General features: G+C 48.2%; 4 protein-coding genes across 4 annotated transcripts; all 4 read left to right on the top strand.

The window, feature by feature from the left end:
• Positions 1–1,803: 1,803 nt before the first annotated feature.
• MOT1 (TATA-binding protein-associated factor mot1) lies at positions 1,804–7,659 on the top strand (the record flags this gene model as incomplete). Its single annotated transcript, XM_044820248.1, has 2 exons — positions 1,804–1,814; positions 2,001–7,659. 2 exons carry the CDS (start codon positions 1,804–1,806, stop codon positions 7,657–7,659), a joined length of 5,670 nt encoding a protein of 1,889 aa, XP_044684548.1.
• Positions 7,660–8,178: 519 nt separating this feature from the next.
• On the top strand, positions 8,179–9,731 carry J7337_002520 (uncharacterized protein; the record flags this gene model as incomplete). Its single annotated transcript, XM_044820247.1, has 3 exons — positions 8,179–8,202; positions 8,253–9,545; positions 9,606–9,731. The coding sequence occupies 3 exons, from the start codon at positions 8,179–8,181 to the stop codon at positions 9,729–9,731; spliced, it is 1,443 nt and encodes a 480-aa protein (XP_044684547.1).
• Positions 9,732–11,451: 1,720 nt separating this feature from the next.
• J7337_002519 (uncharacterized protein) lies at positions 11,452–12,378 on the top strand (the record flags this gene model as incomplete). Its single annotated transcript, XM_044820246.1, has 1 exon — positions 11,452–12,378. The coding sequence occupies one exon, from the start codon at positions 11,452–11,454 to the stop codon at positions 12,376–12,378; it is 927 nt and encodes a 308-aa protein (XP_044684546.1).
• Positions 12,379–12,920: 542 nt separating this feature from the next.
• Positions 12,921–13,537, top strand: J7337_002518 (uncharacterized protein; the record flags this gene model as incomplete). Its single annotated transcript, XM_044820245.1, has 4 exons — positions 12,921–13,013; positions 13,082–13,187; positions 13,281–13,383; positions 13,462–13,537. 4 exons carry the CDS (start codon positions 12,921–12,923, stop codon positions 13,535–13,537), a joined length of 378 nt encoding a protein of 125 aa, XP_044684545.1.
• Between the last annotated feature and the right edge of the window lie 551 nt (positions 13,538–14,088).

The following is a 14,088-nucleotide window of genomic DNA, read 5'->3' as shown; positions in this document are numbered from 1 at the left end:
TATTTGACTATGTACAATGTTAGTAGCGGCCCAGGCTCCAGGCTCCAGGATCTCAGTGCAGCCAATTTAACCCATATTTCTCTACTTCCGCAATTAGTAGAGGTTACTAACGGCTTGGCTTGTCCAGGCTAGATTTTATAATAACTCACTGAGCCATGATATTACCATGTACACTCTACGAGTAAGCTTGAAGTGTAATTATTATACGAATCATTAGCATAACAAGTTTTGTCTATGCCAGCTTCGAGATAGTACTGCATTCAGATTCGGCTTCATTTATCATATAGGGTAAGTGCAATGCGGTTTTCAATATTGGGCCAACTTTTTTTTCTCCCGAACAGATAGCCCCGGATTAATTATTAAACCGCAGGATTGACCTTCTTCTCAATGTCATACTCTACTCCGTACACATGTCTGCAAAGGATCGACATGAGGCTGGTGTTGTCTTATTGTGCTTAGCACGGATGGGCCACACCTTAAGTGGGCCAGCCAGTCGAGATGGGCTCTAAGTGGGTGCACTGGGCTGAAGTTGGCCAAAGGCATCAAGAGACAAGAAAAAGAGCAGGGGCCCAATGATGACGCTAGCAGGCAAGAGGGAAATTAAGCGAGCGCAACGAAAGAAACCGTTGGCCGTGCTCCTCAAAGCCGCGCCGCGTGTATAAAAATACAAGCACTCACTTATAGAAGACCCGGCCTGCCCTCCACCCCGATTTTCCCAGCTGGCCACCCGGAACCACAGCAGCAGCTTGCGCAAGCGGTAACAGCAACCAAGGAAAGGCACCACTCCTGCCTACTCGGGCAATCGCAAACTTCCAGTACGACAACAAATTCAAGCTGCACCCACTTTAATTTTCAATCATCCCTTAACCCCGGCTGATTTCCCCTATTGATTGCCGTTATATACAGCGAGCGGACACTTGGCCATCCAATCCAATACAAGTCACATAGAACTTACACCAACAACCCCAGCCTTTCCAAGCGCCTGCAGCCCGGCCAACCAGAGCCATTTGAAGACTTAAAACTGCCGACCATCGTCACGACTGATCGGCTACGTCTCATTGCAGCATATTCCTCTGCATAACATCACCACATCCACTCTAATCTGACTTTTAAGTGCCGATGCTGCATGCAGTGTAGACAGGGGATTGGGATACCTTAACTACCTTAGCAGTTCGTTTTGGCCGGGACCTTCGGCAGGCAACAACTGGTGTTGACAGCTTTGCTGAGGTTTACAAACTGAATCAAGGTGGTGCGCTTTGGCTCTTAAGGCTTGACGCCGAAATACCCTTTTACGACCAATTCAATCGGTAAGTGGTCCGATGCCCTCACTCTTAAAATTTCCCTTCTTCGATCGTTATCCATTCTTTTCGTCCTACTATGGTATATATTATGATACCTTGCTATATCCCCAACACTGCGTCATGCACAGTTGATTTCCCTCACCGTTTATCAATATTTCGCACCACATTGGCTGCACTCCTTCAAAGTCTATCTGTAATCTTCCCAGAATCTCTATCACTCGAACGAAGTCGAGAGTGACGCTTGTTGAAACAAGTTCCCATATCTTCCTGTGCCTTCGGTCTCGTCTACCGGATGCATGCATCTCACATCCGACGACCCACTGCATTCGTCGCGTCGCGCTACACGATTCCGCCACGCCGGGTACTAGCTATATCGACACAATCTTCATATCATTGGTTTCCGTGGAAGGCCTGACTCGGAAGTGCGCAAAACTGACAACTGTGGTACAGCGACCGAGATGCCATGACACGCGCTTAATATTACAATCAACTACTACACACAATGGCTTCGAGGTAAGTTTTCCCAAACATCATATTCACATAGTTCCAATGTACTGACACTCCATCTAGACTGGACAGATTAGTCACGTAAGTGTTCTTCATTATTTACTGACCCCGGGATCTATGAAATCTCGGTCAAGTGTCGTCTAAAGCGCTGTTTTTTTCTGTTACATGAGATCAAAACTGACAGAATTGTAGTATCCTCGAAACGGGTAGTACGAGACTCATCCGTGATACTGCTGTTAATCAACTTGCTGATTGGCAAAAGCAACACCCTGATGAATTATTCAATCTCCTCTCCCGTGTCGTCCCTTATCTGAGGCACAAAGACTGGGAGACAAGGAGAACCGCAGCTTCTGCTATTGGAAAAATTGTAGAGCATGCTCCTGTTTACGACCCAAATTCCGAAGATGCGCCCGAGGAAGGGAAGAAGGAGGAGCCTGTGCCCGAAAACGGACATGTCAAGAAAGAAGAGGAAGATGATACAAAAAAGCTACCTTCCGATGATGGTTTCTTCAAATTGGAGTCTCTCAATGTTGAGATGATCCTCAAATACGGCAAAGAACTACTGCGTGGCGGTGGCATCGAATATGGACTAGCAGCGCTTGATCCGCAAGCGCGACTGACACATCAAAAGAAGACACTCAATGGGCGATTAGGGCTACTTGGAAGGAAGTATGAAGATGACGAAATCGCATACACAGGTGGCGACAACCTTACTGCGCCCATGACCCCAATGGACACCACAAATGGGAATGGACACGCTCGTCCTGACGGATCTGGTGCTCAATCACAAGCGCCTGAAGAATCTCAACTGAGTTCTCGACAGCTCAATGTATTAAAACGAAAACGCAAAAGAGAGGCAATGAAAGCATCTCAAGGTAAGGGAGGATTCGGAGATCTTTCTGTCAGGCGCTCAATGACATCTGGATCCGATACCCTGGTCGATGACATGGCTATGCCAGATGGAGACACCAAGAAGAACAGCAAAGTCAACGACTACTTCAATCTCGATCGTCCTGCCGATGTTGATGAGGACACCAAGGTTGTGAGCGAGTTCAAAGGACCGGTGATACCCATAAAATCCGAGCTGGAGGCGGAGGAGACTATGGAGGGTGCCGAGTGGCCATATGACCGATTATGTGACTTCCTCAAAGTGGACTTGTTTGACCCTTCCTGGGAAACCCGACACGGAGCTGCCATGGGTCTTCGTGAAGTTATCCGAGTACATGGTGGAGGTGCGGGGAAGCTACGCAACAAGACAAGGAAGGAGAATGATGTCCTCAATCAGAAATGGCTTGATGATATGGCCTGCCGGCTGTGCTGTGTACTAATGCTTGATCGCTTCACTGACTACAGCTCTGATACATCTGTTGCACCTATTCGGGAAACAATTGGACAGTCTCTCGGATCTGTTCTGAAACATCTGCCATCGGCATCTGTTTACAGCACCTTCAAAATTCTCTACAGAATGGTTATGCAAGAAGATCTCAAGCTTGATAGGCCAATTTGGTCAGTTTGCCATGGCGGGATGATTGGCCTGAGATATGTCGTCGCGGTCAGGAAAGACCTCCTCCTCCAGGACAGCGACATGATTGATGGCATAATAAAGACTGTGATGAAAGGCCTGGGTGATATGGATGACGATGTTCGTTCTGTCAGTGCCGCTACGCTCATCCCGATGGCTAAGGAGTTTGTCACTTTGCGGCCCACACAACTCGAGGGACTTGTCAACATAATCTGGGAGAGTCTCTCAAATCTTGGTGATGATCTGAGCGCCAGTACTGGACGAATCATGGATCTTCTCGCGACTCTGTGTGGTTTCCCTGAGGTACTCGAAGCAATGAAGGCATCGGCCGCTCAAGATGAAGAACGTTCCTTTACCCTGCTTGTCCCTAGACTCTACCCCTTTTTACGACATACCATCACGTCGGTGAGGGTGGCTGTGTTGAAAGCATTGTCGACGTTTGCAAAACTTGATGCAGAGACCTCACAGGGCTGGCTCAACGGTAGAATTCTTCGATTAATCTTTCAAAATATTCTCGTTGAAAGAGATAGAGACGCCCTCAATATGTCTTTGGACCTGTGGACGTCTCTGGTCGAGAGCCTAGCCAGCAAACCTGCTGTGCTTGCGGACGAGTTCACTGCTCACATCGATTCTATGATGCAACTGACTCTACACCCTATCGGTGTTTCGAGAAACCCGATTCCAATGAACGCCTCACTCTTCCAGAAACCATCAGGTGGCACGTATACCATGCCCGGAGTTACTCAGCACACACCGCGGAAGCCGTCATCTCCTGATGGGTCTGATCGTGCCCCCAAGCGTCGCCGGAAATCCACAAAGATCGACGATACCCCCACAGCCAGCCTGACGCATGATGTTGATGGCCACATGATGCAAGGCGACGTTGACCTCGTTGGCATGGATGTGCTGATTCGCTCCCGTGTTTCAGCTGCTAAGGCAATGGGGTTCATCATGTCTCGAGTCCCTGTCGCAAGCCTTGACGATTATGATGCATTGTTGATTCCTGGCCTAGGGTCAGCATTTTCATCCAGCCAGATGACAGCATGCGTGATCATCGACGAGTTTGCCATGAACAGCCAACACTTGGGCGATTCTCCTCGTTACCTCGAGAATTTACAACGTATCATTGATTCAGAACGTCCAACGGCATACAGGGATCTTGTCAACTACATCCAGCGAGTCAGGACACAATGCCAGCAGCTCATTCATCTGTTCAGAGACCATGGTAAGGTTTCGCACAGCAAACTTCCGACACTGCCTGTCGTTGTCCAAGGAGAAGCAGAAGCTGGCCCGAGTGCTTTTTCTATTGCCACCGCAGAGAAATGTATCGGCGACGACTACGAGAAATTAAAGAAGGCCATGCCTCCCGGTCAACGTCTGATAGCGAGCCAACAGCTGTCCGACGCTCGTGATATGACCATCTTGGCCATTGAAGAAGCCAAGACTGTCAAGACAGCTCGTGATGTCCGCGTCAAGGCAGCAGCAGCGTGTGCAATGGTTGGTATGAAAGTACTTCCAAAGAAACCTAGCCCACTGATCAAGGGCATCATGGACTCTGTCAAAACCGAAGAGAACCAGCAACTTCAAATTCGGTCTGCTGACACAATTGCGAGACTCGTGCAGCTTTTCACTGAAAAGGGTAGAAAGGGACCAGCCGATAAAGTGGTATCCAACCTGGTCAAGTTCTCTTGTGTCGAAGTTGCAGAGACTCCTGAATTTCCAGTTCACGCCAGTAAGACTGATTGTGTTCTGTCCATGCAGAAGGAAGAGGACCGTGTCGATCACCCAGATGCTGCTAAATGGGCCCGCGAAGCTAAAGCTGCTCGCATTACCAGACGAGGTGCAAAAGAAGCCCTTGAAATTCTCTCCAGAACTTACGGCGCCAGCCTACTTGAAACTGTCCCCAGCCTCCGCACCTTCATGGAAGATCCTCTTGTTCGAGCTTTCACGCTTGACACTCTGCCTGGAGAGGCTAAAGATCCCGAACAGACGTTTGGGCAAGAGATTGTCGACGCCATGTCTGTCATTCGCACCATGACCCCAACTCTGGATAAGGCCTTGCAGCCTTTCATCATGCAAATGATGCCTCTTGTCATAAAAGCTTTACACTCGGAACTTTCAGTCTTCCGGTACATGGCTGCCAAGTGTATGGCCACAATCTGCAGTGTCATGACCGTGGACGGTATGACTGCACTTGTTGAGAAGGTTCTCCCATCGATCAACAATCCAGTTGACCTCAATTTCCGACAAGGAGCCATCGAAGCTATCTACCACCTAATTGCTGTTATGGGAGATGCCATCTTGCCATACGTCATCTTTTTGATTGTGCCAGTTTTAGGACGAATGAGCGATTCCGACAACGAAATTCGCCTCATCGCAACAACATCCTTTGCCACGTTGGTTAAACTTGTTCCTCTTGAAGCTGGAATTCCTGACCCGCCCGGATTATCCGACGAATTGCTGAAAGGACGGGACCGCGAGAGAACCTTCATTGCTCAACTGCTGGACCCAAAGAAGGTAGAGCAATTTCAGATTCCCGTAGCCATCAAAGCTGAGCTACGGTCGTATCAACAGGAAGGCGTCAACTGGCTCAACTTCCTCAACAAATACCACCTTCATGGTATTCTTTGTGACGATATGGGTCTAGGCAAGACCCTACAGACCCTCTGTATCGTAGCCAGTGATCATCATCAGCGTGCTGAAGAGTTTGCTAAGACAGGGGCACCGGATGTCCGCAAGCTGCCGTCACTAATTGTCTGCCCACCGACACTTTCAGGTCACTGGCAACAAGAAATCGAGACTTATGCACCATTCTTGAGTGTGACCGCCTACGTTGGACCGCCAGCGGAGAGAAAGGCTATGAAAGCCAGACTTGGCGAGACTGACATCGTAGTCACATCCTACGATGTCTGCCGCAACGACGCAGAAGTTCTCGATAAACATAGTTGGAACTATGTTGTGCTCGACGAGGGCCATCTGATCAAGAACCCTAAGGCCAAGATCACACAGGCGGTCAAGAGGTTGGCAAGTAACCATCGTCTTATCCTCACCGGTACCCCTATTCAGAATAATGTCTTGGAGCTTTGGTCTCTGTTTGACTTTTTGATGCCTGGATTCTTGGGCGCTGAAAAGGTCTTTCTGGATCGCTTTGCGAAACCTATAGCTGCAAGTCGATTTAGCAAGGCATCATCAAAGGAACAGGAAGCGGGTGCCTTGGCGATTGAAGCGCTCCACAAACAAGTGCTTCCGTTCCTGCTGCGACGCCTCAAAGAAGAGGTTTTGAACGATCTTCCTCCAAAGATCTTGCAGAACTACTATTGCGACCTGAGCGACCTACAGCAAAAACTATTCGAGGACTTCACGAAGAAACAGGGCAAGAAGATCCAGGCCGAAGCGGGCCGTGAAGATAAAGAAGCCAAGCAACACATTTTCCAGGCGCTACAGTATATGCGAAAGTTGTGCAACTCACCTGCCATGGTAATGAAACCAGGAAGCACTCTTTACGACGAGACGCAGAAAATTCTCGCCAAGCAAGGAACCTCCATTGAGGATGCGCAGCACGCACCCAAATTGACCGCTCTGAGAGATCTACTGGTGGATTGCGGCATTGGCGTTGAAGGCAATGATTCGAATGATCCCCTTTACCAACCTATTAAGCCCCACCGCGCTCTGATCTTCTGTCAAATGAAGGAGATGCTCGATATGGTGCAAAACAAGGTATTGAAGGAGTTATTGCCCTCAGTGTCTCACCTACGACTTGACGGCTCGGTCGAAGCCAACAAGAGACAGGATATCGTCAACAAGTTTAACAGTGACCCGTCGTATGACGTGCTTCTGTTAACAACGAGCGTGGGAGGTCTTGGACTAAATTTGACAGGAGCCGATACTGTCATCTTCGTGGAGCACGATTGGAACCCCCAGAAGGATCTCCAGGCTATGGATCGAGCCCATCGCATCGGTCAAAAGAAAGTGGTGAACGTGTACCGTCTAATTACACGTGGAACTCTCGAGGAGAAAATTCTGAACCTCCAACGTTTCAAGATTGATGTCGCATCAACAGTCGTAAATCAACAGAACGCTGGCCTCTCAACGATGGACACAGATCAGATTCTTGATCTATTCAATGTTGGAGACGCCGCACCAAACCTCCTAGCTGATAAGGAGAAGAACAACATCGAAGGAAGAGAAGAGGATATGGTCGATATCGAGACAGGTGATGTGCGTGTACCAGGCAAGAAGGCATGGCTGGATGATTTGGGGGATCTTTGGGATAACAAGCAGTATGAGGAGAGTTTTGACCTGGATGACTTCATGAAGACGATGTCGTAGGCAATAGGCCGACTTGCTAGGCTTGCTGAAAACATGGTGAAGTATTTGATTGACGAGTTTTGGACGAGACGGTGGTCCACTAGAATATCGTATTCAACACCGTCAATGTTGATATGTACAATAGTCTAGATCGTTCATTTAGCGAAGGCGCACTTTTGCTTGTGGAATAATTGCTAAGGATACTGCTCCGCATTAGTTGTCTGATTGGCTGCTGTGCAATGAGAGCTTATTTAGTATCCATGTTAGGATTCTTCGTCTGGTTTGATCGACTCAGTACGGATAGCTTGTCCACCTTCGTTCTCCGTATTGTGGCTGGTTATGGTACTACTAACAACAGCCACAGTCCGCCACAGCCATACTAGTGGGGTCGCTCATAATCACCCCGCTACCATGGTAGAGCTCTGGAGTAAGGTCCAGAAACTTCCATTCCTGCGGCCTTATTCAACATCAGCACTCCTTACTAAACTCATCTCGCGACCACTTGTAAGGCGGTAACTTATACATATCAAAGTCCACAAAATGCCGGTCGATTATAGTAAATGGGTAAGTTTTGGAACCTGTTTGCTTGATCCCGAACCTAATAGTCTTCGTAGGACGCACTGGAACTCAGTGACGACTCCGATATTGAAGTGCATCCTAATGTCGACAAGCGATCGTTTATCCGCGCGAAACAGAATCAGATTCACCAGGAGAGACAGCAACGAAAGTTACAAATCGAGACCTACAAGTATGAGCGTGTGGTCAACGATGGATTGCTGAAGCGAATTTCTGGGCTTCTAGCATCGCTGCGAGCCCATGCCTCTGAGGCTGTCACCAGGAACCCAGCAGAAGTTGCCTTTCAAGCCGTGATGGAATCAGCCGGAGATCCAAAAGATGACAAGCCGCCTTCACCGCCCGAGGGTGTTCATACCCAGGAAAAGGAACAACCGTCATACACTAAGATGATGGCAACGCTCCTGGACCAAGTCAACAAGGCTTTGGATGAGAAGAAACCGGAAAACAGATACGAAGCTATGATTTCCGAGATTCAGTCACACGAGGATAAGGTAATGGACCTGCAGAAACAGCTAGTAGCTAAGTTGGAGGAGTTGCAGAAGGAGGAAGGGCGAAAGATTACAAGTGAGGGCATTCACACAGGTTTTGATAGCTCGCATGTCGCCAAGTCAAAGCCAGAAGAGAAGAAGGACTCTACACAGGTAGAGCTTCTGAATCCTAGTTTCGCTGAAGCCTCTTCCAGCTCGGCACTCGGAAGCCAAGACGTCAAGGTGGACGATGACAGCGATATCGAATCTTCCCCGGCTGGAAAGAAATTTGGCACCATCAAGGCAAATGACTATGCGGCTAGTCTCCAGTTCCTGTCGCAGAATCCTCAGTTGTTGGTTGAGAGGGAGACAGATGGCCTTCTGGTTCAGGCTTTCGATGCTGCACTGGAGAACAAGGATGAGTTGTCGCGACAATTAGTGCATCAGGCCCTGCTTCTACAATACTGCAGAGCTCTTGGCAAGGATGGTGTCGGGCTTTTCTTCAAACGCATCACAACCAAGGGGCACCAAGCACAGGACGTATTCTATAAGGATGTGCAAGACACATATATGAAAATTCGAACACGTTCGAGGGAGATATTAGCCGAGCGAGCTAAAGAAGGGCAAGCTGAAGGTATCGAGCAAATTCAGCTACATGCCGTGGAGCCTGGCACAGTCATCAACATCAAGGTCCCCTCAGCGGACAGTGAGGACCCTGAAGAGCAGGAAGCGCGGAAGATCTTCGAAAGTTTCAAGCCTGAGATGCGCAAGGCCTTGGAGACAGGCAACTTGGACGAAGTAAATAAAGTGCTGGGTGAGATGAAGATTGACGAGGCTGAAGAACTCGTGGGTCTCTTTGGCGAGGTAAGCCACCAACTCTTGCCGATAACGTTATAATTCATAAGCTAACGAAGCGCTTGATAGGCCAACATTTTGAGCCTGGAAGAAGAAATCATTGACGCCACAACAGAGAAGGGAAAACAGCAGTTGAAAGAAATTGAAGCCGCTGCTTCTGTCGACAAGAAAGAAGAATACGGTGATCCTGAGTAAGTAATAGCACGCAAGGACAAGAACTTGCTCAGTATAGATATACATATGCAGTCTTGCAACGGGGCCCCCCCACATTGCTTTGTTAATGGCTAAGTACCTATGCGAGAAAAAGGTTACCGAACATGCATTGAGGGGTTATTGAAGTCTATCTTAGCCGGATGAAAGAAATGCGTTTGATCGCCATAAAAAAACAGAGTATAACCTACATATGAACCAACTATCATGCCGTCGTGTTTAATGCACTGAAAGTGAGGTCCTCCATGCTTGGTCAACATTTTGAGCCGCCACGTTAATGTACTGTACCTAGGTCGCCGCCTGCGGAGGCTAATGGCATGAAACAGATAAAAATAGACCATGCCCCTCAAAAAACGTTGTTTACTCAGCCTCCCAGCCGCCACCACCTCCTCCTTCACGAGGAATGGCCTGGTAGGCTGGTTATCGTAGTATGTATAACAAGCTGAGGTTAGATGTGTTTGTAGTTAAATGGTGACACAAACTTGTCGGTATACATGAGAAAATCCATTGTGTTGAGTCAAAAGGGTTTAATATTAGATACGAGAGACAAACGAGATCCAATCTCGCTGGCGGCGAGGCGTTCTCAAATGTCCGGAATGTGGAGGGGTAAATGGCTGCAGCCGAGACAACGTCTCGGCTCCCGCATTGTAAGGTACATACATGCAGGATATTTTCTTGGCATCGTAGAATAGGTCATTACACGTGTGATACATATGTGGCTGCTCGCTGAGCAGCATCGTAAACCGCGGCGGTTGGAGCCTTGGATGGCAGGATGGCAGGATGGATAAACGGTTCATGTTGATCTGCACCGTATGATAACACTGGCCAACCAGGCGTGACGTGTATCGAGCATGAAGTAACATCGCTTTGCGGATGCAGTATCCGTAAATGCCTTATTCATGCTTTATGCTTTAGAAATCATACCTAGGGCTGGCTCAACAGGTACAATCTCAAACTGTATCTCAAACAGATATCCGCTCTGTTTACGACGTTGACTCGGTATTCTTAATTTGTCTCATTGGCGTTTGAAGTGCAACACAACACTTATAGGGCATATCCACTGCTGACGTCTCAAGGGGCGCAGCATCGACCACTCGAGACCTGACCCGGCCTCAGCCCCAACCTTCAACGTCTTGGCTTTTCGGTCGTTTGGCGATCACTCCAGTGTTCCGGGCAGTGGGTGGGTAGGTATTCAGTGGATATCCCTCTTTTGGTTCGCTCCCATGGCTCTCAGTGAGCCGCCAACTCCCAGCCTCTAACAAAAAAATGAAGAAAATTGGACCGGGGCGACGTCAGCTCGAAAGCACGGACAGCAACATCTCAGCATCCCCTATGCCTACGGGGACCTACAGCCTACCTCATGACATACTCCATGGCAAATATTGTTTTCTTTGTTTCATAGTTTATTAACCTCATATGTCCTTCTTTAGATTTGTTTCTTACTTCCTGTCTATCTTCTGTATCATCATATTTTTCTTCTGCCCCGTTCAACACATAGAATCTCGATAAGACCGACACACATCAGAAACCAATCGACATGCTCCAGTGCTCACTTCTGTCCGTCGTGGCCGCAGTTCTCGCTGCTACGTCCACCGTCTACGCTCTCCCACAATCAAATTCAGGGTCAGGGTCAGGGTCAGGCTCTTCAATAGCATGCAACAATTCTCCGGACCTCTGCAGCCGCAGTTATAACAACATCACACACATGGGGGCTCACGGAAGCTCTTTTCTACGCGATGGCAACAACGGACTCGCCGCCGCAGGTAACCAGAACTTCAACGCCACGGATGCTCTCGACGCTGGTCTTCGTCTGCTTCAGGCCCAGGTACACAAAGAAAACAACACCCTCCGCCTTTGTCACACTTCCTGTGGCATTCTCGATGCTGGCCCACTCGAGGACTGGCTGACTAAAATCAACGTGTGGATGAAGGCGAACAAGAATGAGGTTGTCACTCTCTTGCTTGTCAACTCCGACGATGCCAAACCTGATGAGTTTGGTCAAGCCATCAACGGTTCCGGCATTGCTGAGCTGGCTTACGCACCCGCTACCCAAGAACCAACCAGCGAGTGGCCTACTCTCAAGTCCATGATCGATAACAGCACACGCCTCGTAACTTTCGTCACCAACATTGATGCTTCGACCCAGTACCCGTACCTGATGCCAGAGTTCGACTATGTATTTGAGACAGCGTTTGAGGTTCCCTCTCTCACCGGCTTCAACTGCACTGTCGACCGCCCCTCAAAGATTAAGGATGGTGCTACAGCCATGGCTAGTAACTATATGGGTCTCGTCAACCATTTCAAGTACCAGAGTCTTTCAGACAACAGTGACTTGTTCGTCCCTGACACTGAGAACATTGATACTGTCAACAGTGATGGTACCAGCGAGGATGGTCAGCTGGGAAAGCACCTCCAGCAATGTCGACAGGACTGGGGTGCTGTGCCCAACTTCGTGCTGGTAGATTTCTTCGAGAAGGGTCAGGTTCTCGCAGCGACAGACACGATGAACGCCATCTCTGACGCCACTGGGCGTGAAGAGGTCTCGGATGAGTCAATCGGCAGCACCACTGACAGGCAAGTCGGGATGGTTGCCCTGACTGCCTTCGTTGCTGCCGCAGTACTCTTGGTATAAAAAGTCTCTCAGGGCTTGAATGCAATTCAGCATTCAAACACAATTGCTTTGTCTTCATTCTTCTCCCCACTTTATTTACACAGGTTTGATAAGACCTGCCGTTTAATCCGGTTCGGTCACATGGGCATACAGCGAGGCGTTTGGGATAGCAAGCTTGCATCTTCATAGATTGAATTACGACCAGGGATAAGGGATTGGTCGATAACTTTGTAGCGATTTGGTAACATAAGATTGGCCTGTTAGACAGATGGTATGCATTTACCTCGATAATAGACTCTCAACAGAAATGCATAAAGATGTTGTACTGACTGAAAATTGCTCTGAGAATGATCATATGTATTTGATGCATGAACAACGCACAGCTGTGCCCCTCGTCAGCAACATTATCAGCATTTTCAACATCATGAAGTCGTTGATGAGTGCAACGTCATGTCAGCCAATTAGCAGCGATTTAGACCAAGTTCGAGACCCAGAAGCCTGGAATACCATCAATATATTATATTACCCTTATTTTTTTCCACCTTCACTCTCAATCACATTTCATGCCACCCAAATCGGAACCCGGGATTTTGACTATGGATTACGAGAGTATTGCTACGCCAGAGTCGTGCTATGTCGACTTTTGCCTTCTTCCCGTGAGTCTTGGTTTCTATGTCCCTCGAAGTCTCGGGAATGCAGATATTCTAATACTGACAACGAAAAGATCGGAACTGGAACTGTGTCCGTTGCCGAAGATATTGCTGAGGTCCAAAAGGTCCTCAAGGCGAGTGGTTTGAAGTATACTCTTCACTCTGCTGGTACAACCGTGGGTGCGTTATTTCTGCCCTGCACCAATATTATCCTTTACTTGCTGCAGCACACTTCACAGCTCCAGTGACATAAAGCTAACAAGTCCTCTGTAGAGGGATCGTGGAACGAGGTAATGGCGGCTGTAGGAAAAGCACATGCTGTTGTGCACCGCCGTGGTGTAGTCAGGATTCAGTCGTCGATGAGGGTCGGTAGTCGGTAAGTTCAACCGCCCTTCATATCCATTATTTACATATTGTCTTGTGTGGTTGCATGCTAATCATGGTCTCATCATAGAACGGATAAGAAACAGACGGCGGAGGACAAGGTCAAGAGAGTGGAAAACCTGCTGGCCAAAGACGAATCTAAGTAGACATGTCACTGGTGACTACATTTGGGATGGGACGCATACAAACGAGAGATATGAAGCTTATTTTATCAGTATAATCTCTATATGACCTTATCTAGACGCCTTCTCGGGTGGTTGATCATAGCTGTGAACACATTACTAGACAGAGGGTATGGCAGAACAGACGGTGTTCTATCTGCATGTGCTTCTGAAGCCCAGTGGTAAGTGTAGGCTGGTTCCAAATAGCCTCGACAGCCAGTCTGTGTCTTGAAGCCAACAAAAATGCATAGGTAGCTGTCCCACGTAAGACATGGAAATGGTTACAGGGATTTCTATACCATTAATATCTTATAGAGCTTTCTAACACGCCTCTGTGTTTTATATGTCTCTCATATTTCTGACCATTATCATCAACTAGCTAATTTTAAAATGCTGTTATTGGGATCAGATCATGGTGTCAAGAAAATTGCACTGGCCATGACTAACAGGTTGACTAGATGAGAGCTAGCCGATCCGTCTTTCGCCTTACCCGGTGCTACGGACAGCATCTAGAGTAACACAGGTTACAAGAGATA

The sequence above is a fragment of the Fusarium musae genome, chromosome 2, assembly GCF_019915245.1.
Source record: "Fusarium musae strain F31 chromosome 2, whole genome shotgun sequence".
NCBI classification, from domain to species: domain Eukaryota; kingdom Fungi; phylum Ascomycota; class Sordariomycetes; order Hypocreales; family Nectriaceae; genus Fusarium; species Fusarium musae.
Note: the sequence above shows the minus strand (reverse complement) of the source record. Positions and strands in the feature narration are given on the sequence as shown.